Source organism: Balaenoptera ricei, chromosome 11, assembly GCF_028023285.1.
Source record: "Balaenoptera ricei isolate mBalRic1 chromosome 11, mBalRic1.hap2, whole genome shotgun sequence".
In the NCBI taxonomy this organism is placed as follows: Eukaryota; Metazoa; Chordata; class Mammalia; order Artiodactyla; family Balaenopteridae; genus Balaenoptera; species Balaenoptera ricei.
The window spans coordinates 35,905,407-35,929,482 of NC_082649.1; the positions used below are offsets into that span (position 1 = coordinate 35,905,407).

Here is a 24,076-nt window from a genome sequence, read left to right on the forward strand (position 1 = left end):
CTCTGTAAAAGTTCCCAGCCTTTATAATCTAGTAACCAAAAAATAACATATATATAAACTACTATACAAAAGACAGAACATGACAAACTCGTAAGACAGGGACAGTTACACTACTCTGGGCTTCTCAGTTGAGCTATCTAGTGGACCCTCCATTTTCTGGCTCTACCCCATCTCTTTAAACGTATTACTATTCCTTAACATGTACCTCTACCCTATTCAGGCTGCCTATTGTCTCTTTTCCCAGCATGCCATGCTCATTGTATCAATTAGGAATGCTTTCAGCTGCAAGTATTATCTGTCTATTAATGATTTAAGTTATAGGGATGGACACTATTTTCTTATCAAGAAGTTCAAAGGTAGGCGATCTCAGAGCTGGTCCAGCAGCTCAGTGATTTTCCTCAGGGTTTCAAGTTGTTTATTTTTTCATCGTTCTAGTGTTTTTATTTTTCATCCTCATATGAGTTGCTTCATGGCAACAAGATGTCTACTATAGCTCCAGGCATCACATAATGTTCACATGCAAAGCAAGAAGAAGGAGAAGGGAATGGTGCTAGCAAATTCTCTTCTTAAGTTTGTCCCTTTATCAGGAAAGCAAAAGACTTCCTAGAAGACCACTCCAAGCTTTGTCATACATTTTCTTTGGTCAAAAATTTACTATACAGCCACCCTAAGGGTGCCAGGAAGGATGGGAACATGGATATATGGCTTTTCCAGCCTCTAGAGCTGCACTGTTCAATGTGGTAGCCACTAGCTACCTGTGACTATTGAGTACTTAAAATGAGGTTAGTGCAACTGAGGTTCTGAATTTCGAATTTTATTTAATTTTAATCTCTATCGTATTAATTTATAATTATTTTATTTTATATTTAATTTAAATATAAAAATGAAAGCAGTAAAAAACATATCTCCATTAGCTACAAATTTATTGTTTCAGTTGGACTACATTTCACTATAATCATGCATCTTAATCATTGTGTGGCACAAGATTTTAATATTGTAGTACACGTGTCAACAGGCATATGCATTGTTTCTCGTATTACACGTAAACATTTCATTGACCAGCTTTGTCAATATGGATGCAACTATTAAAAGACAATACTTTTTTAGCACTCATTTTGGTTATTGGAAAACCTTTAAGGATGTTTGGGAAAGTTGTAAATTCTATGAAACATAAATATAGATCGTGTTTCTATGTCAATTCAGTGTCTGAAATGAGATGTACTGTTAAGTATAAAATATGCAAAGGAGTTCAAATATTTATTATAAAAAGCATATGCAGATATCTTGTTTATAAATATTGATTACATATTGAAATTATAATATTTTGATATATTGGGTTAAATAAAATATATTATTGAAATTAACTTTACCTGTTTATTTTTACATTATTAATGTGTCTACTAGAAAATTTAAAATTATATATATGACTTACATTATATTTTTATTGAACAGTGCTTGTCTAGAGTGAGAAGAAGGCAAAGGTGAAGAGGATTAGGGACGATTTTTAGGTTAGCCAACCAATACGTTGGCCTCATTTATATTGCCAGTGTCATCTGCCCATGAAGAATACTTCTTCTCTCCTCAACTATTAACTGCTGCAGAGCAGCATTCAATAAATCTTAACTATGATTTATTGCTGAGGTTACTCCTGTTGCTATTAAGTTTGACCTTAAACAAGATATAGCTGAGCTTTAAGCAAATTCTAGCTTAAGGCTGATGTCTTCCAAAAACTCTTTTTTGACTACCTACTTTAGCACTTTTATTCATGCATGCATGCTCACTTCTATATTAAAAATCATTTTATATTGAAATAAATGTGAAAGAATGCAATAAGGAAGTTAATAATTCTGTCAGGAGGGGTCATGAAAGTTTTCCCAGAAGAGGTAGCACTTGAACTGAAATTAGAGGAATGAATTGGAGCCTGCCATGTGGGAAAGGCCAAGGAGGCAGTACTGCAAAAGCATAAAAATACATAGTGTATTTAGATACTGGTGAAAATTTAGCCAGAGTAAAGGTTGCTTGGAACTGAAGGTAGAATTTGGGGTTTCTATAAGGGCAGAATGGGGAGTAAGCAGAATATTTCTCGAAGCAGGGGAATGATATGAACAGGTGTGTTCCTCTTATATCCTTCTTTTTTGTAAGGGATTTATCCTGATGTTTCTCTACCTGCTCAAGGTGTATGCTTATTTCATTAACTTACAGTCTTCCTTATATTCCAATAGAACCCTGAAGCTATAAATTTGCCATTAATTACTGTTTTAGCTGCATTCCACAAGATTTGATATAAAAACATTAACATTGTTATAAATAGTGTCTACTTTCCTTTTTGTGTTTTTTTTTGACCCATAAGTAATTTTAAGATGTTCTATAAATGATCAAACATATGGACTTTTTAAAGGTGTATTTTTGTTTTTAATTTCTAATTTTATTGCACTATCATCAATGAACATGGTTTCTATGATTAAATCTTTGTACTTGTTGAGACCTGATTTAGGAACTAGTATATGTTTGGTTTTTGTCAATGTTCTAGGTATGCTTAAAAAGAAAGTATGTTTTCCCATTTTGGGCTATAGGATTTTTGTGTGTTCTTTGGATTGAGCTCATTAACCATATTATTCCAAATCCTCAACAGTTTTACTCATTTTGTCTATTTGATCTTTCCATTATTGAGAAGGTATATTTAAATGTTCCATTATAGTAATGGATTTGGCCACTTTTTTGTAATTTGTTTACTTTGGTTCTATCCATTTTGATGCTACACTATGAGAGCTTTCAATTTATGAATCATTGTATCTGCTTTGTGATTTCTTTTTATCAATACATAGTGAGCCTATTAGCCCCTAACAATGCACTTTGCTTAAAATTTATTTTGCCTGATATTAACTTTGCTGCACTACCTTTCTTTTGGTTAGCATTTGCTTTTAATATTTTTTTTCAATCCTATTACTTTCAACCTTTCTAGGTCCTTATATTTTTAGATGTGTCTCTCATAGAAAAATTTAGTTGGATTTTTAAAATCCAGTCTGACAATCTTTATTGTTATAATAGTGAATTTGATCAATTTCCATTTATTGTGATTACTAATATCTTGGATTTCATGGTGTTATTTAATTTATCCTTTCCATTCACTATCATTTGTCTTTGGTTCTTTTGTTTCTTTCCTACTTTCAGTAGATTTATTGAGGGCTTTTTCCTCTATTTTTTCTATACTGACTTGGACATTTTACATGCTATTTCTATTATTCTCAAATTTAACAAGCAATTTTTACTTTGTGAAATCAAGTTAGTTAATAGTTCTACCCCTTCCTAAACAAAAGAACTTTAGAACATTTTAATTCAAAACACTCTCTATCTTAAACATTATTGTTGTCCAATATATTACCAGATTTATTTTTATTCTTCCTTTATTCCAAATTAATAAATAGTATTAATATTGTTATATACAGGCACTACTTATTTAGATTTATCCTCCTAATTTACTTATTTATTTAACTTTACTTGCCTTTACTATTTCTTCTTACATCTTCCTTCTCTCTTATGCATTCAACATTTTTCTTCATGAAGCAAAATAGAAGAATAAGTTGGAGGCTGCCATGTGGAAAAGGGCATTCCAAGCCAAAGAGGAAGTATTGCAAAAGCCCAAAGTCCTGAGAAGATACAGTGTGTTTGGATACTGGTGAAAAATTTTGTGTAGCTGGGGTAAAGATTGCTTGGAATTGATGCTAAAGTTTGGGCTTTGCATAAGGGTGGCGAGGGGAGTAAGCATTCTGTCCCCCTGTCCCCCACATTTGAACAGCAATTTAGCTGAATATAGAATTCTAGGTTGGTACATATTTTCTCTGAAAACTTTAAAGCTACTATCTTATTGTCTTTTTGTTTCCATTGTTATCTTTGGGAAGTTTGCTGTAAATCTAATTGCCATTCTTTAGTAAGTAATACGCCTTTTAAAACCCCTGGCTACTTTTAAGATTCCTGTCTTTGGTGCTCTTGATATCAATATTATGTTTAGGGAATGAGTTTTGTTTTTATTTTTCCTGCCCAGGATTTATTGTGATTCCTGAATACCAGGATCCACATATTTATTATTTCCGGAAAATGCAAAGCCATTATCTCTTTTAATATTGACTCTCCCCAATTCTGTTTTCTTCTTTGGAAACTCCTATTAGACATGGGTTAGGTCTTATTACCCTGTCTTTCACATTGCTGTCTCTCTTTCATATTTTCCACCTCTTTAGATGTCTGTGCTGCGTTTTGAGTGACTTCCTCAGATCAACCTTTTCTTTCTTTTGCTTTTTGAGTCTTTGTGTCAGAGTGCCCGAAACCAGCATTGCCTTTGTATTTTTCACTTACCTGAACTAATACTATCCCTTTTAAAAGCCATCTTCAATCTTAAGTTTCCATTATTTGCAACTCAAGGGTTCTAACATAGACTCACATAGTATATGTCATCGTGTTCCATCAGAAATGTCTGCAGAATTCAACACTTCCTTTCCATCCCCACTGAGTTCCTCCTTAAGTGAGCAGGCAGTGTAGCAGCCAGTAAAGGAGGCTCACGATGAACAGTCAGAGACATGGCAGGAGAATAAGGAGGGAACTACGCCAAAATGGCAGAGAAGAAAATTTTAATAATTAAGGGATATTTAAATACTGCAGAGAGGTCAAGAGGTATGAGAATTGAAAATAGGTACTGGAATTGCCAGTTAGGAGATGACTGCTGACTGTTATCTTCCACTTTTACTTTTTATGGCTCTTGCTGATTATTTATCAATTGCTATGATTAGCAGAATGCATAGAAGGTGATATTCCAAAAACATTGAGTGACTGATTAATGGATTTTCTTTTGGAGGTTTGAGAACATACAAAAATAGTCTTTATTGGTATATGGTTTCTATGCAAGGGGTGAGAAATAAAGTTTTAAAAAAACAAGAGAGGCAGTTTATTTTAGGATTTTTTTAAAAGATTTATTTGTTATTTATTTATTTATTTTATTTATTTTTGGCTGTGTCAGGTCTTAGTTGCGGCACGTGGGATCTTAGTTGTGGCACACGGGATCTTTCGTCATGGCACGTGGGCTCTTCATTGCAGCATGCGGGCTTCTCTCTAGTTGTGGCGTGCGAATTTTCTCACTCTAGTTGTGGCACACGGGCTCCAGAGCACGTGGTCTCTGTAGTTTGCAGCGCGCAGGCTCTCTAGTTGAGGCGGGCGAGCTCAGTAGTTGTGGCATGCGGGCTTAGTTGCCCTGCAGCATGTGAGATCTTAGTTCCCCGACCAGAGATCGAACCCGTGTCCCCTGCATTGTAAGGCAGATTCTTTACCACTGGACCACCAGGGAAGTCCCAAGAGAAGCAGTTTTAAATTGAAAATAATTTGGAAAGGTTGTAATATTTGTAAGTCAGACAATTTAGCTCAGAGCTAAGTTCCCCATGTAGCTTATGGAATCTTCCTACAGTGGTGTAGGTGAATACCTAGGTTTCTACATAGGAGAAACCTATGTAAAGGTGTTAATTAGAAATTTCAAACCATTTTTTCAAAAAAACGCACACACCAATTCACTCTGGGCCCATTTCCTCTTATTGTGGTCCTGGGAAGTGTTCATCATACACAAGGCATCAGAGAAGAAAAATTGTCTTTTCAGATCAGTTACTACTCTTGCAACTGACTAAGGGGCAATGATCATTTCAAATGTTTCCTGAGCCAAAGACCGTTAACATAGCAGGTGTCCTCAAGAGAGGGCTCTAGAACAGAAGGCCCTGGAATTCTCCTTCCACCACAGACTCATCACTAGATCACATTTATTTACTATGATTGCTGTGTCTGTAAGTCCATCTGTCTAAGTAACTAGCTTTGGGCAACTCAGAGGCATCTATCATCAATGACTCTTTAACAACATTGTGGTTAAATTGACCCAAAGATAGGTATTTCTTCCTTGACCTCGATTCCAGTAGGTCCAAGTGAGTTGGAAGGAGGGCAGGGGAGAATGTCCAGGAATCATAGCATTATAGGAATCGTATGCTGCCTGACTTAAAGAGTTGGTTTTGCATCTGTTCTGAAATGAGTTTTCCTGTTCGTTTGGTTTCTGTGCCATTTTTACTATTTATTTTGCTGCTTGGCTCACACTGGGCCTGAGCTTGACTTGGGTCCATACGTCTGGAAAGCATAGTGCAGCTCGTTCTCCTTCCACACATCCTGCTCTTTTAATAAAACGGTTCCTTTTTTTATATATACAGAATGGCTGATCACAGCATTTGGTAATAGGGAAAACACTGATAATTTGCTTAAAATGAGTCACTTTTGCACCAGACTGGGAGCCCCATGACTCATAATTACAAGTTCAAAGACTTGCTGTTTGTAACATGAGGAAGCCCAGCCAGAGGGGCTTCCAGCCTGCTCACTCTTAGCATTCTTTGTCTCCACAGAGCAAATTACTGACCAAGGCAACCCAAAGCTCATTAGCGGACCCAGTGAAGTGGAAGGCAGCTTCTTGGGCCCCAGCAGCAGGGAGAGTCTGTCTACCCAGCCACATGAACTACAAACAGTTAACCAGGTCCCAGAGCATCTGCCAGTGAACATTTTCCACCACAGATGAATGCCAATGCGAGAAGCTTTTAAGCAAATCAAATTGAGATTCTTCTTCATCCTGCTACTTAACTTTTAGCACCCTTTCCTTCCCCCGCCTCTTCCTGCCATAGCAGATGGCAGAAATCAGGGCCCCAAGCCCTTGGCATTGTTTTCCACAATCCAGTTCTGCTTCTGGCTTAAAGAAAAGGCAGGATTAAAAAAAGAAAACTAAAAAGTGAGGGAAGAAGTCAGACAAAGGCTATTACTGCAAGTACTGAGAAAAGCTGCTTACATGCTGCTACCACGTGAAGAGATTGCAGCAAAGACAGGGGAAGAGAAAAGCAAGTAGGAGCCACGAGGCCAGCAGCAGGTGGAGCCGATCTGTGGCCTCCCCTGGATGCCTCAAGAGTGAGGAACCCCCTGGACATCCCTGGAGTTTGGGAAAGGGGAGGATGATAGTAGCGGGCATGTCACGTGTGTGTCCCACCCCGTACAAATATGCACGACCCAAGCAGGGTCTGCCAGGTCCCCAGGCGGGCACACCTTACAAAGAGCCTCGCCTGGATGAGAAGGGTGTGATGGAGGAGGTCGAGACACAGCAGAGAGTTTACAGCAGGACCTGTGGAGGTGGAGGGACTGGAGCCCAAGGGAAAACTGCTGGAAAGACCCAAAGGAAATACGTGATCTGAGCTGTTTTCCAAATTAGGTTAATCATTATAGATGAGGAAAGCATTTATGTCTGAGGCTACGATGCATGCCTTTGATAACTTTGTTTACCATCAGCCATCAACCAAGGCCTTGAAACTCCTTCCTGGGAGTGTTTTGTCAACATTAGCACATATTAATTGTCTTATGCAACAAAATGATTTTATTACTGCAGATCTGAGAACTCAAAAGGATACAACCCAAACGCTGGTGCATAAGCAAATAAACTATCCAGTTCTCGGGGCTGGGGTTTACTTAGAGCCCTCTGGGTGCTTTACACCACTGTCCCACCTCTCACTAACCCAGATCCTTTCCCACCTAATTATACAAAGTTGAAGGAGAGAAACAAGCATTTATAACTACTGTGAATGAGTCACAGCGTTGTATTCTTTCCATATTTCAAACCCACTTAATCCCCCAAACAAGCCTATGAAGTAGACATTACTAGCTCCATTTTATGATTGAGAAAACTGAGGATACCACCTATTTGCAGACTCATGAATGAAAAGAGGCTGTCTTTGTAGTGTCTTCTTGACAAATCATGAGCCAGAGGGCACTGCTACGTGACCAGTCGTTTAAGACCTTTCCTTCTGTCAGTCAGCTCTTCTTGAGAGGTTGGGTTCCTTTCCTTCAAAATACATTACTGACTACCTGATACGTGCTAGACACAGTGAGCATTCATGCCACACCTTCCAGAACCCTCTTTCGGCTACGCTTTCATCAACTGGAATGCCCCGCATACATTCAACAACCTGATCTCTCCCCTTTCACAGACACGTGTTTGCTCCCTGCCCTCGTTCTCCTGGGATGCAAGAACCTTAACATCCCTTCCCTGCAGCCACCTGCAGCCCTGCCACCCCCGTGACACACACATACATACACACACACACAGTGTACATAAACAGGTGTGATTATTTCCATTTCACACAGGAAAACTAAGGAATAGAGGAATTAAGTAACTTGCTCATCAAGATCATGCCCTAGTAGGGTGCATTTCTACAACTGTGATTTCTTCCAGGCACTGCTGAGAACTGTCAGGGAGTAAACCGGCTTCCTAGAAAGCAAGAACTTTAATTCAGAAACTCCCTCTAGGAATCTAGCCTACAGAAATAATCCAAAATGTCTTTGTGCAAATACCACTTCCTCAGAGAGACATTCCTCTAACCCTCCTGAGGGAAATCGCCTCCCCTGTCATTCATCTCCCTCTGTCCCCTTACTTTGCATCACCTCTCTTCATAGAGCTAATCAGTATATGGATTTATTTGCTCCTCTTGTCTGTACACCCTCAGGAGTATGTACGCTCTCCAAGGAAGTAGGCCTTTGTTCATCTGCTCTAAGTACAGTAACTGGGATATAATGGGCACTCAGTAAATACTAGTTGTGTTAATAAACTAAGAAAATAAGTAATTAAATGTGGAGTAAAATTTATACACCAAGATCTTCACTGCAGCATTATTTACAGAGCATATATATAAAATAATGTATAAGTCCAATATTGGGGAATGGACTATAATGATGAAATGATATAACTGTAAAAGGTAATATTCATGAAGAATTTAATGACTTAGAAAAAAGGGCTATGAGATAATTTTAAGTGAAGTAAATAAACAGGTTACATAATTGTATATATATTATCATCTTAACTATGTAGTAAAGCAAAGCATAGAAAAAACAGAGGTGGAGGGATTGTGAGTGATTTTTTTTTTTCCTGCTTCTTTATACCATTCTTTATTTCCCAAATTTTTGGCAATGGGCAAGCTATATCGTGATAATTAGGAGTAGTAAAATAATACCTTTTACATATTCTTACTTCATTAGGCAAAGACGTGGGGGTTTAAATCTTCAGGACTTGCCTTCTGCATCAACTATATTCCTTTCTGAATCCTTATAGGATAATGCACCTATGAAAGAAAAATTCTTCAGAAACTTTCCTGAATGGCTTAATACAAATGGTTCACAATGGCAAATTACTTCTCCCTGTTGAGGATGTACGAATGCCAGACACAGATATTAACTTGGATGACCCTATCACATTCTGAAATGATGCTAGATAGCCCCATAGATTCTCATTTCTCTATCTTAGAACTGGAAGGTCTTGCCAGGGAAGGGAATGAGAGCTGTTCTCACAGGCCCCTCACCACTTACATGTGAAGTACAGTTTGGCTCCCTTTAGAAACAATTAGTTCTAGGTTTAATATTCAGAAAATAAAAACAAAAACAAAACAAACAACCACAAAAAGTGAAAACTCAGTGAGAGAGAGATAGCAGGAGAGTGAGGTGATGTGGTTACTCAGGGGATGGGTTAGCAAGGGCCTGTGGAAGTTCACCCAGGCAGGTCCCTGGGAAAGAAGTGTCATTTTAAATATTCTGATTGTGGATACAAAGAGGAGGGAGCTCAAACCTGGGAGTCTTCATAGGAGTCAGTTTGGCCTTGAAGTGGAAGGCAGGATAAGGGTGCAAATCTCGTGCCTGTTAGGGGGACCTATTTCCAATAAGACTGTGACCCCTCTCTTCCTCCCTCCCTCCCTCCTCTCTCCCTCACTTCCTTCCTACCTTCCTTCCCTCCTTCTTCCCTTCTTTTCTTCTTCCTTCCTTCCTTTTTTCCTTTCTTCCCAGAACCAGAGAAGGAGCAGTGAACAAGATAGATATGCCTATATGGAGTTTTCAGTCCACACAATACATACATATCTGTAGTTTCAGATGGTGACAAATGTTAAAAGGATATAAAACCGAATAACAGGGTAGGAAACAATTGGGCTGGATTGGGGACCCAAAGGAGCTGACATATGAGCTAAGAACTGAATAGGGAGTTGATAGTCATACAGAATGTTCAGGAAAGAACATTCCAGACAAAAGGAACAAACAGCAAGTGTAAAGGCCCAGAGATAAGAATAGTATTGACATATATGAGGATCTGAAAGAAGACCAGTGAGCCAAGAAGGCATGAGCAAAGGAGGTGTGAGTGGGGCATGGGGAGGGAGACATGTAGGCAGAGACCAGATGATGTGAGGCCTGCCAGGCTGAGGAGTTTGGGGCGTGTTCAGAGGCCACAGGAAGCCACTAGAAAATTTAAAACAGAGGAGTGACATGATTGTGTTCTTAGAAAATCATTCAGGCTGTTATGTGGGGAAAATGTCATAGGAGAGTAAGATGGAAGCTTAGCAAAGCAGTTAAGAGACAGTCCAGGTGAGCAAAGGTGGTGCCTTAGGTTAAAAAGACACCAGGAGAAACAAAGAGATGTAAAGCATATTTGTAAAGGATTGCTGACAATCTCTATCAAACTACCAATGGCATTTTTCACAGAACTAGAACAAAAAATTTCACAATGTGTATGGGAACACAAAAGGCCCCGAATAGCCAAAGCAATCCTGAGAAAGAAAAACAGAGCTGGAGGAATCAGGCTCCCTGACTTCAGACTATACTACAAAGCTACAGTAATCAAGACAGTATGGTACTGGCACAAAAACAGAAATATAGATCAATGGAACAGGATAGAAAGCCCAGAGATAAACCCATCTTATCTTTGATAAAGGAGGCAAGAGTATACAATGGAGAAAAGACAGCCTCTTCAATAAATGGTGCTGGGAAAACTGGACAGCTACAGGTAAAAGAATAACATTAGAACACTCCCTAACACCATACACAAAAATAAACTCAAAATGGATTAAAGACCTAAATGTAAGGCCAGACACAATAAAACTCTTAGAGGAAAACATAGGCAGAACACTGTATGACAGAAATCACAGCAAGATCCTTTTTGACCCACCTCCTAGAGAAATGGAAATAAAAACAAATGGGACCTAATGAAACTTAAAAGCTTTTGCACAGCAAAGGAAACTATAAACAAGACGAAAAGACAACCCTCAGAATGGGAGAAAATATTTGCAAATGAAGCAACTGACAAAGGATTAATCTCCAAAATATACAAGCAGCTCATGCAGCCCAATATCAAAAAAAAACAAACAACCTAATCCAAAAATGGGCAGAAGACCTAAATAGACATTTCTCCACAGAAGATATACAGATTGCCAACAAACCCATGAAAGGATGCTCAACATCACTAATCATTAGAGAAATGCAAATCAAAACTACAATGAGGTATCACCTCACACCAGTCAGAATGGCCATCATCAAAAAATGTACAAACAATAAATGCTAGAGAGGGTGTGGAGAAAAGGGAACCCTCTTGCACTGTTGGTGGGAATGTAAATTGATACAGCCACTATGGAGAACAGTATGGAGGGTCCTTAAAAAACTAAAAATAGAACTACCATACGACCCAGCAATCCCACTACTGGGAATATACCCAGAGAATACCATAATTCAAAAAGAGTCATGTACCACAATGTTCATTGCAGCTCTATTTACAATAGCCGGGACATAGAAGCAACCTAAGTGTCCATCAACAGATGAATGGATAAAGAAGATGTGGTACATATATACAATGGAATATTTCTTGGCCATAAAAAGAAACGAAATTGAGTTATTTGTAGTGAGGTGGATGGACATAGAGTCTGTCATACAGAGTGAAGTAAGTCAGAAAGAGAAAAATAAATACCGTATGCTAACATATATATGGAATCTAAAAAAAAAAAAATTGGTTCTGAAGAACCTAGGGGCAGGACAGGAATAAAGACACAGATGTAGAGAATGGACTTGAGGACATGGGGAGGGGGAAGGGTAAGCTGGGACGAAGTGAGAGAGTGGCATGGACATATATACACTACCAAATGAAAAATAGATCGCTAGTGGGAAGCAGCTGCATAGCACAGGGAGATCAGCTCCGTGCTTTGTGACCACCTAGAGGGGTAGGATAGGGAGGGTGGGAGGGAGACGCAAGAGGGAGGGGATATGGGGATATATGTATATGTATAGCTGATTCACTTTGTTATACAGCAGAAACTAACACACCATTGTAAAGCAATTATACTCCAGTAAAGATGTTGTTAGAAAAAAAAGAAAAAAAGGTATTCAGTAGTTTTAAAAGGGAGCTATGCACTACGTGGCACCTCCTCTCATTACCCCTTCACAGTTACATTAAGAGACAGGAGTTCTGTTAGCTTCACTTTGTAGATGAGGAGGCTGAGACTTGGAGCAATTTAAATGGCAGACCCCACCCAGGTCATACAGCTAGAGTGAGGCCAGCACTCAATCCCACGGCTTCTCACTCCAAATCCTGTTTCCTTTTTGCAGCCACTGCACTGGAGGAACACAGGTTACACGCTAAAGCCAGTATTCTTCCTTAGTCATGTGAGGGAAGGAGAGTTGCCTGAGGAGGTGTGGAAAACTCCAGCGGCCTCTGCCTGGGGATTCCTGGGCAAGCAGGGCAGTAGTGCGGAGTGTGGTGTCTGCACCCAGTGGTCCCTCGAGCCCCAATTCCCCCACAGCCCAAGGAAACCCCTAGGTCCTCCCAGTCAGGCTCTGCACCAGGCCGAGCTCCTTTCCTCCAGCTCCTGCTCCTCGGTTCCTCTAAAACCTGCCCCAGAAGGAACGCTCCTCCAAGAGCCCCTCTGCAGTCTGACCGACCCCTCTGCGCCTGCGCAACCACCTGCACCATCTGTACCGTGTTACCATCAGTGCTCTGTCTCGGGGTGCTCTCCTGCTTTGTAACGTAAGCTTTGACCTTCCCATGTTCCCACTGCTTTCTATCCTAAGGCCAAGGGCAGTGGCTCTTCTATTTATCTGTAATGAGCCATGGGAGAGGGCTGTCAATAGGGTAGATGCTCGGTACTTGTTAACAGATGGTCTGCTTCACCAACTGACTCACTGCCTGAGGGAACAAACAGATGTTTCATTTAAACAATGAGATGTTTTCCAGAAAAGAAGCAGTTAGGATACAGAGAGGTCAAAGGGAAAATGATGGCCTCCTAGATCCTTTTCACCTCTTTTTCACGACTGTTGCTCTTTTGGGGTGGGAGATTATTCTCTGCAGAGTCCACACTCTGAGAACCTGGACCCTGCCCCTTCTCTTCTCTTCCCTGTAGTATCCACCCCCGCTCAGTCCAACAAAACCGTCTTAAGTGCATAAATTCTTTTTATCGTGGAGACTCTTCTGAGCACAAGCTCCGTATAGATGAGGGAAAGATAACTATTTAACTGGTCCAGCCATAGTTGGCTAACTAACGAAGTCCTCATAGAGAGTCAAGGCTTCACCACAAGTCAGCCAACTCCCCCTTTACCTCTGATCCTTACCCCACCCCACAGGTCCCCAGGTGAAGTAGCTCCTCCCAGCCACCTGGTGCCTTCCCTGTTTCCCCTTCACAAAGATCTCCCCAACTCTTCTGAGCTGCCATATGCATTCACGGTTTTCAGTCCACATGCCAGCTCACAACCCTCCAAAAACTGCCTTTTTTCTCTTTACCACCTCTGAGTCCTGACTCCATCAGTCTGACCTCAGTGGTTTGCTGGCACTTATGAGATCATTTCTACTTGGCAAATCATTTCCATCTAGCAACACTATATGCAAAGAGAAGGTTTTGGAGTCCGACAAACCTGGGATCAAGTTATGGCTTTGCCATTTTACTAACTCTTGTGTTGGGGTCACTTTTAACCTCCTTCAACCTCAGTTACCTTACCTGTAAAGTGGGCCCAATACTGCCTAGTTGACAGAGTCACTGTGAGAATTAAATGAGACAACATGTATAATCCCTGTAGCACAGACTTCTCAGTAAGCATTAGCTCCCCACCACCACCAGTAGAGTTACTGTAAAGATTAACTGAGTTAATATTTATGAACTATGGAACAGTGCCTGTCACATAGAAGACACACACAAAAAATAATTTTCCCCTTCCTTTTTTTTCCCCAAAGAATGAACACTAGCATATCAAACTCCATTTTGACTTATACTTATTTCCAAGCCAGGGAAACAGAATTTTATCTAAATCCACATGCATTTCAGGGAAGGAGAATTTTGCTACTCGGCTAGAATGTAATTCTTTAATTCTCTTTTTTAAATGTATCAAAATAAATTTGAGACGAGTGGAATTCATTCCTCATTTAGGCATACATAGAAAACTTGCCTCATTTCAGACAATAGGACATGTGAACTCTGCTTTAGCCACTGTCCCCAAAGCACAGGCTGATGCAAGAACCAAACTCATCGGGGCGGGGACCAGACAACAGAACCCTATTTACCATGGCCTTTGGAAGTGGTCAAGACATGTCAAACTCAGGGAATCCAGTATTTTTCAGATTCCGCAGAATTTGGAGCCTCTTTCTAAGCTGAAGAGGAATGCTACCTTTCTGTTCAGTGGGCCTCTCAGTCAACTGCCCTTTAACCCACAAAGGGCTAGAACACACATGTCCTTCCACCCAGATTCCCAAGGTTGGTCCAAATATTGAGCATGGAATGAGACCCCAAGGCCCTTTTGGGCTGCCACATCCGTGGGTTGAAATCGATGAAAAAGACCCCATAGGTCCAGGTTAGCCTGGCAGCAGGGGCCACAGGAGGCTGTCTTATTTCGTGGAAACATTGCTGGCCTCCAGATTCCTGAGTGAACTCCAAAACACAGAAATGCCAACATGACCCAGGCTGCTCTCCAAGCTCCATGCCTGTGTCTATCCACAGGTCTCTCTAAGCAACCCACATGGGTACTTTGTCCTGAATGAGAACACTCACAAAATAAAAACCCCAGAGATGCTGTGTTAGGAAAATGACAGTTTTCAGCAGATGATCTTGGGACCATTGTCTGAAGGTTTTATGTTACTGCTGGAAATGGGCAACTATGTTCGAGCAGCTGCCCTTCTTTCAGGGGCTCCAAGCCCGTCCACTGGGCTGGCACATGGGGCCTTTCTTCACCTGCTCAGGCCCACATCCAGGACACAGCTGCATCAGGAGGGTGAATCAACCCCAGTACCAAGACAAAAAGGAAACGCAGCCTGCCTCGTGCACTGCCCCTTCATTCCGTCCAGCCCACATGGTCTGTGCTGCTGGGCCTGGTAGGTTGCCAGTGGGATGTGTGATTTCTGGCACCAGGAGTCAGGAACCCATCTGATTTATTTCGATGTGGTGCCACCATTGGGTGGGTCTCCTAAGGTTTCAGTGGCTTTCCACTTTGGAACTTCCCTTCACTCCACTCCCTAGAGCCCCTGCCAAGCCTGCCATGCTTCAGCCTGCTCCAAGCCAGCCCTAAGAATCTACTAATTAAAGGTTCTCCTTTGGCATCTTTCATGCGGCAATTTAGGAAACTCCAAGGCAAGTCCTAATCTGAGGACTTCAGCCCAGGTGGGATCACCTGGTTTGAACATAGGCTTTTGACCCCAAAGCCTTTGGGGCACCAACCCATTCCAGAAGTTGTCAATCAAAAGGGAGAAGCAGGTTGGGCAAGTGTCCTTGGTCACCCCCAAAAGATCTACTCTTTGGTCTTCACATCTGCAGTCACTTTGGCCGTGGCTAAGTGGTTTTGTCTTCCCTTCATCCTCTGATTCCATACCCTGCTGTACCCACCCGGCAACCCCGCAAATTGTAGACGAGCTGCTCCTGGCCCTTAAAGTAAACAGAGCCATGGCACATGGCACTTCTTCCCGTGGTGACCTCCACCACCCTGGCAGTGGAGGGACATGAATAGAGCACGCCTCAGCATCTCCTCCCAGACGGCCACTCTCAGTGATTCGGGGCATTGATGCCGCTCCCTGGGGAAAATTACCTTCATGTCAGCCCCTAAGGTGATGGAAGAAGGCAGCTATTTTTCCCTTAAAGCACAGGAATGATGAAAGTAACAGCAGTTGTCATTTAATTGGGTGGTAATGTGGGAGCCATGTATTATAGGAAGAGCTTCTGTGCCAGGGATGATTGACTGGAAGAGACTGCCTGAAGAGCTATGCTGACAGCTCTAGTGCTGTAATTAGTTTCCCCAGCAAACGATGCTGTGATTGGTTAGCAATGTCTTCCATGGGTGTGAGGAAGGAAAGTGGGAACATGGGAGCTACATATATGCCATCTCTGTCTTTCATGTAACTTCCAGAAACCTCCTCCTTCCTAGATGACAGCATCTACCCCACAGTGGGGGGTGGGGAGGACAGTGAAGACAGTATCTCAGATGTCCTTCCTAATCTTTCTGGGAGATGGTCCATCCTTTAGCACCTCCCCATCTCATGAGTTCATTCAGTCCAGCATCAAAGGACCCTTTGCTCTCCATGCTAGAAGCTGCTGACTTGTCCTTCACCCGAGTTTCAGCCTGAAGCCATCCCTTCCTCTCTATGGCCCCACGGACCTCCTCGTTCCAAGCACCATTCCCAAGACTGCTGGACCACTGACCCTTCCCTTGGTCCTCCTATCCCTCCTGACCTTTATGTTTCATGCCACCTTGATAAGTTATCCCTTCCTCTCATCTAAAGTCTTCATTCCTTTCCCTCCCATTGGTCCATTCATTCTAACTTCTCCACACACTAGAGGATGGAATTCTCTTCTGGCTATTTGTGTGAGGATATTTTTGTATATTTCACCCAAGTCAACACTTACTGAGAAATTTCAGTGCATATAGAACTTATATCAGATACCAAAAAAACACCCTCTATCCCTTCCTGTTGCTTCTCATTCCTGTATGCACTTCCGTGGTCTACATATTGTAGGTATTCATCATATCACTATATCAAAGCCATTCCCTTATCTTTGGTTTTGAAAGCTTCTGCTACCAAGCCACAGAGAGTGTAATCATCCCCTTCATCCAGCCTTCTCCCTGCCTGAGCCCTGAATGTCCCTTCCCAGCTCTGAGTCTTCTCATGTTTTTAGTCCCAAACAGTGGGTTCACACCCCCTATCCCCTTGGAATCCACCCCATCTCTCACTTTTCCTCATTCCCTGTTGGTCTTCTTTTCTCTCTTTCCTTCTTCAGTCAGAAGGAAGTGAGGCACCACATGAATAAATGTCTTTCCCAAGGAAAATATATTTTTGGCTCTGATTAGCAAATCATTTTTCAGCTTGAATAACACCACTCTCCATCATTTTATTCCTGTCAATTTTTAAGCAATAGCTTAAGCAGTAGTAGGTTGCTTGGGGGCAGCCAGGAAAATGAGCTCTGGCCCAGGAGCCCCAGACTAAAGGAAATCAGACAGCAGGCCCAACGGCAGCAGCATAAACTCTCCATTTCCGTTGTTTTTTCTTTCCATTTGGTTTCCATGGGGCCCTGTGTTGGGGGCAGGGAGGACTTCCAAAAGTACTGATTTGTATTCTTTAGAAAAATAAGGAACCAAATTTCAGGATGGCAAAAAAAAAAAAAAAAAAAAGAGCATTAAGAAATGTATAAGGGACCAGTATCTAAGAACTTTGGGTGCCTATCATTTCCAGAAACCCAACTCCAAGGCTAATTTTGAGGGTACCTCATTGACTGCTGTTTCTATCTAAGTGCTCTTTAATAGGTATCAAAATCCAGAAGAGGCTGTACCTTCAGGACTTGGAAATATTTTCCATCCAACTCACAACCCAGAATTGTAATGTCCTATTTTGGTGCTGAGATTGAGAAACTCCTCTCCTTTAGGGTTTTTTGGGGTTTTGTTTTTTGCTCTGTTTTGTTTGAAATTTTATACTACCCTGTGATATTTTATTTACTCTCCTTTAGGTTTTAAACAGTCCTGTGATTCAGCAAGCCAACACGCTTCTGTGAGTCATCCATGTTTTCTGGGCTTTAACACTGGGACCTATGACTGAAATTCACTAAAAGGAAACAACTGAGAACTAGAAATGGGCATGGCAAATCACAACTTCTGAGGGCCAAAGCCGATGAGCCTCTGAGTTTGACAGACTAAACAAAGTTGGGAAGAAGGCACAGTATATCCATCTTCCCTTGCAAGCTCAGATCCCCCTGATTCTGGCACCAGCCTGAGACACCATCTTATGTCTCATCTTTGCAGGACCTCTTAGCTAATTGTCAAGAAATCATGGAGTTTTTCTTTGCTAGCCCTAAAATAGACGCCTTCAAGAGTATTTGCCTTTTTATAAAAGCTTCTTGGAGTTGAAATTCACCTCTAATGGTAACCTGTAGTGGGGAGAAGATGGTGTTGGGTTTCTAAAATCACACCATACAGGGGATGGACCCACCCCATAGAGTGATGGTGGAGAGAGGGAGAGCAGTGGGTGCGTGCCTCCCCTCCGCCATTGCGTCACAGTGCACTGTCCTAAAAGGAACAACGCTAAGTATCTAAAACATTCATTCATTCATTCATTCATTCAAAAGATATTTGATTGAGTTCCCCCTTTGTCCAAGGTACTATCCAGGTGCTAGCAAGACTGCAGCAAACCAAACTGACAAAAATCCCTGCCCTCATGGAGCTTACAAATTCTAGAAACACTAACAGAACATATTAACATATGAAGTGAACTATGCAAACAGTGAACAAAACTCATGGTTCTGTTTTTTCTGTGATACTGTAAAAAAGACTTCAAAGTTTTAGACAAGATAGGCACTAGTAAGAGTACAATCTCGTGGGTAAATCTATTGCTAACAGGTCATTTGGAGGCCCACCACCTGCTTCCTCTATCAGGCATACTTTTCCCTGGAAAAACTGGTCTAAGAGCAAGTCTACCTTCCTCTGAAAGCTGGGCAGTTTTTTACCCCTTTATAACCATTTCTTTCAGTGAGCCCCAGTTTCCTCCTCTGTAAAATGAAATTATGACCAGGGATCACGGACAAGTTTAACTGGAATAATATGTAAGACAGCACTTGGCACCATGCTTAGTGTCAGGTATGCAAAAAATTCATTTCTGAGTCACCCAAATGTCATTCCTATCAGGTGGCAGAACCGCGCATATTAATCCAGTTGCCCTGTTAATCCACACTCCTCCCGCCCCTCCACCTGGGATCTCTGCCACTTCTCCACCTCGCAAGTGCCGCTTCACCTTCAGGACCCTTCACACTCTCTCTGACAGAGCTGGCCCTCCCTCCCTCCCCGCTGCCCAGCGCTGGACAACACGCCTCCCTTACAGCGAGCAGCAGCTTCTTTGTAATTATTTGTTCACTTTTCTTTCTCCCTTACTAGATTTTGACCTCTTTAAGGGCAAGGATCATGCTGTAATCTTCTCGTTCAAGTTTATGTCTCTGTCACATGCCTAGCACGTGAATAAATAAGATGAATAAATACTTATCGAGAGAATAAATAAATCGATGATAATCTCATAGCGAAGTGAGCCCTCAGTCACTGCGCGCTCCACGGCTCCTGTTCTTTTTAGTGTACGATGTGTGCTTAGGGGCAAGAGCTCGCCAGACGAGAAAGAGCTGTTTTGCAAACCCTGAGAGGGAAAGGGAGGTGGAGGTATCTCTTCAGTAAATAAAAAGCTGCTGATTAGCTTGGTGGCTGGCCCCAAACTGGAGTGAGAACTGGTCTATCAGCACAGTCCAAAAGGGGCTGGATATGGGCTCTGAGCCAGCAGAATGGGGATGGGCAAGAGTGGGACGGAGGTGGAGCCAGGGTCACGCACCGCAGCTGCCTGTGGGGTCCCTTCCACGTGCCCCTCCCTGTGGACCCAGCCTCACCCTCCACGTGGCAGCCGTGAAGCCCCAGTAGGCTTCCAGGCCTGGCTTTGCCTCTTGGCCTTCAGTCTATGGGCATCCTCACCACCTCACCTTGACCTCCCTGAGCAGACACGTAGGATGCGAGCTGCTGGGATTACAGCCGTCACACTCATGCCCATTCACCTGAGGTCATCACCATCAAAGAACACCAATGCCAGAATCTTCCTCCACTGTAGCAGGAGGAAAGCCAGTCCCGTGTTCCTGACGATAAGCCCATGGCACTGCAGGACCCCAAGTGCCTTTTAAATCACCAAAAATATCAAATACTTGCAGTGTAACTATCCCATAATGTGTACTTTACTAAATTTTAAGTCTTTGAAAGTTGGTGATTTGTGTATAATATGTCATGGCGCTGGCCCCAGATTTCTTAGCACGACCTTCAAAATTCTCTGCAAAATGCTCCCGAACTACCCTCCTGGGCTTATCTCCTCTGTGCGCCCCCTGTCCCTTCTGCTCCCACCGCCCGGACCACTCCACACCTTAGGGGAGGCCCCGTGGGGTTTTCAGCTGATTGTAAGTTCTTCCGGGACCTACTGCCGTATCGGCATCATGGGTGCTGGGAAACCTCTCCCTGGCCTCTCCACCCAGCTGTCACCTTGGGCTGTCAGCTCTAAAAGAAAGCAGAGCCTGGGAGAGTAAAGGCCATGAACGCTTCTTCTTCGCTGCGGCTTTCTGGGCAACCCTCCACCCCACCTCCACCCTTGCTGCCTCTGGTTGGTGGAAGCCCTCTCATCACCTCCTGTATGGGAAGCAATCTGGGGGTCCCACAGGCAGGCGGATTCCAGTGTAGTCTTGGTGGAGCTTTCCCTCTCCCCCAGCCCTAGTCCAGAGAGACTCATTCCTCTACCCTCTGTGGTTAAAACAAATCATAAAAATGATAAATCATAAAAATGATGCAATAAAAGGCAAACGTTGTCAGAGCTGGGCGTGGACTAGGGTGGGGACAAGGTGTGGAATGAGCCCTTTGGCTCCTTGTGGGCTCTGCTGGGCCAAAGCACTCTCTGGCTAATGTCTCTCGCGTATCAGGGCTCATTTTTCTGAACATCGCCCAAACCCCTTCCCAGGCCCACCCGACTCGGGAGTGTGTGGGGCAGATGTGGAGACAGAACTGAGATGTGCCCATTTGCTTCTGATTGGAAAAGGGTGGGGTGTCTTTGTGTGCCTCACCATTCAGACATTCTTCATGGTGCTATTTTTATCAACAGTAATCATTAAATTGGTATCAGATGGGCTGGTCCACTTCCTTACACCGGGGCTGGGTGATGGGACTCTGCAGGTTTTTCCAGGCAAAAGATGTGGTATGTGGCCCACATGAACGCACCTCTGGAACCCTAGGTCTCAGAGCGAGTCCCTCTGGCCCTGGACTGTGTTCCTATGGCAACGAGAGCAAGGTTCCTCATCACTCCTGGTTCATTCCTGACCCGATTCATTTAACAGACATATGTTGAGCACCTTCTAAATGCCAGACATTGAGCAAGACACTGGGGACTGACAAAAAGTATGATCTCTACCTCCTAAGAGACATGCATTTCGTGAGAAAGGGTTGTCGCATGAAGTGGCAGTGTCTACTGAGCTGTGCCTATCCCAGAAACACAGTGGAGGGAGGATTTGTTTAGTCTGGGCCTCACAGAAAGCTCCATGGAGGTGGTAGCACTCAGCCAGGGCTTCAGAGATAGAGTTAAGTGGATGAAAATACAGGAAAGGGAACCAAGGGCAGAGGCATAAAAAAATGACTCCATAGATTTATCCAAAATCCAGCTGTGAATGCAGCTGTCACCATGGGAGTCCCAGACCCACACCTGCCTGGAGCCTCACCCTGGGAGGTTGCGAGGAAGAGGGCTTCGGGGCAGGAATGCCATCTCCTCACTCCCAGGGCCCTGGCCATTCTGACTCTGGTTTCAGAGTTTGGCCCCTGAGCAGGGCCCAGCAGCCAGGCTTGGCCTGTAGTGGCTAAAGGGACTCAGGAGGTTGAAGTTAGACGTGAACCAGGAACCTCCACCGCAGTCTGCTTGCGGATCTTGTGATTGAGAACTTAACTCTCAGGTTAGAACTGGGGCCTCTCACTAGACACAGGTAACGAGGATGAGTCATCCTATGGAGACTAAGGGCAGAATTTTCTAGACTCTAAATCTTTGAGTTGGGATTATACTTCTTTTAACTACATGCCTGGAAATTCAGGGTGAAATTTCACAGAAAACCAAAATGGAGCATAACAGGAAAATGGGCAGAAATGTGGCCCTGAGTGATGGCAGAAAGTGCTTTTGCAGATGTCCCCGGACATCCAGGGCTTGGCGCTCTGGTTTTCATTTCCTCTGACCAGACATTCCAAACTCCACCCCCCACGAGTCACGTGGATGCCCAGGCTCAGGCCCACAGGGCGCGGCGGGTGTCACTGAAAGGGCCTCCTCCGCGGCTGGCGTCGGCCAGCTGGAAGAGCCTGGGGTCACCTGTCTGGTCAGGAGCCTCTCTGCTGTGGGCCTCTTTGGCTTTGCAGTCTGACTAAAGTGACAGTGAAATTAATGGGATCCTGATGCTCTGACTGAGGCCATTTCCCCGTGTCTCCAAACAGGGATGAGAGAGGAAATGTCATTAGGACGCCAGGAGGCTTTTGAAATTTTCAAGAGGGACCATGCTGACAGCGTCACCATCGAAGACAACAAACAGATTCTGAAGCAGAGGTAAGGCTGGCATGGAGAGCAGCTGGTCCTCCAAAGCGTAGCTGGGCCAGCCTAGAGAAAACTTGATTTCTGAAAGAAAGGCATAAGGTGTGTGCAGTTTCACATTGAATGACATCCAGCCTGGTGCACTTCCCTCCCATACGTTAAGCCTCATCATCCCAGTACCTCTGGGTAAGCAACGTTAGAGCAGGGCTGTGACTGACAGCCACAATGGTATACAATTCTCACATCCCACATTAATTCTCATCAGCCTGGGACTCTATTGCTATTTCACTGCTCCAAAGGCAAAGGAAAGAAGTGTTTACAGACCAAATGATACATCTTAGAACTCTAGGCCCTCCGGCTGCTCAGGAAAGCCGTCCTGTACTTCTTGGTCAAAGGAAGTATTCACATGCACATCCTGTGACCCGGACACCTCTGGTGTGTTCCCCAGGCCGGAAGCAGAGCAGGCTACACCATCTGCTGACAGGTTGTCCAGCAAGCCTGTGTTCTGGACCCTTTAGAAAAAACTTAGAGGTACATCATTTGTTTCAACTAATCCATGAATTCGACGCATGTCCTCAAACTGGACGTGTGGCTCTAGAGTTCAAAAACTAGAGTTCTAGACTGCAAACTCTCAAATGTCACATATGACTCTGCATCTCAGCACACAGTACATTTTCAAAAACTATTTGTTGAATTAAAATGAGATCCAGGTTTGAGAGTCATATGTTTATAAATGTTTCAAGGAAGCATGAGAAGGGGATGAGCTCTCTCAGGAAAACATATGGAAGTACAAGGGCCTGGAGGGTAGAACCACAGGGAAAGCTTTCAAGGAAAGGGGTGGGGGGGGTAGGGAGGAGGCCATGAGGGAGACTGAGAAGAGGGGAAGAGCCAGCAGGAAAGACCTGCCTGAGAGCCAAGAGGGGAGACGGCTCCCAGAAGCGTGTTGTCGGGGGTGTCAGATGCTCCAAAGAAACAAGCAGGAGGCAGCAGGCAAGTGCATGGGGAGCTGACAGCTGGAAGAGCGTGGGTTGGGCGCTGGGAGGGAAGGGGCAAGTGAGAAGGAATTGAGCAAAGGAGAGAGGGCGAGCAATGTGTTCAGAAAGCCCGTGAGAGGTGGGAGACATTTGTAAAAGAAAAAGGGAAGTGGCCTGAGGAGAAGGGGAGATGGTTTCAGAAGGGGAAAGAGTTGGGCAAGATTGTAGGCCTCAGGCAGAAGCAAGCCAGTCGGGGGGAGAGAGAGAGCGAGAGAGAGAAAAACAAGGGAAACACTGACCCAGCAAGGCTCCAGGGAGCCGGGCGGTAGGAAATGTCAGAGGGAGGGGAACCTGGAAGGAAGCCTGAATAGAAAAACACAGCAAGATGGGCTGACGCTGATACATTTAGAAGTGGAAGGAGAAGTGGGGAAAAAGAAAAAGGAAAGGCAAGCTGCACTAAGGGCCCAGCCCGGCCCGTTGACCAGTGACGTTTGCACTTGGGGGGCGTGGATCCCAGATCACTTTAGGAATTCAGTGAAGGCCGGAGCAGCCCTCTGGGGCACAGTGCAGCCCTCCTAACCAAAGAGGTGTCTGCACCCCCTGTGACCCAGCAGTTCCCCTCCTGGGTTTACAGCCATCATGCCTCAGTATCTATGGGGATTGGTTTCAG

The 24,076-nt window shown here is 43.5% G+C and overlaps 1 protein-coding gene across 1 annotated transcript in view; it reads left to right on the forward strand.

Moving 5' to 3' along the window:
* Positions 1-24,076, forward strand: part of KIF6 (kinesin family member 6) — a 397,162-nt gene that overhangs the window by 289,388 nt on the left and 83,698 nt on the right. The window contains exon 14 of the mRNA XM_059937468.1: positions 22,339-22,447. Coding sequence (XP_059793451.1) covers positions 22,339-22,447 — 109 coding nt within the window. The remainder of the gene's footprint in view (positions 1-22,338; positions 22,448-24,076) is intronic.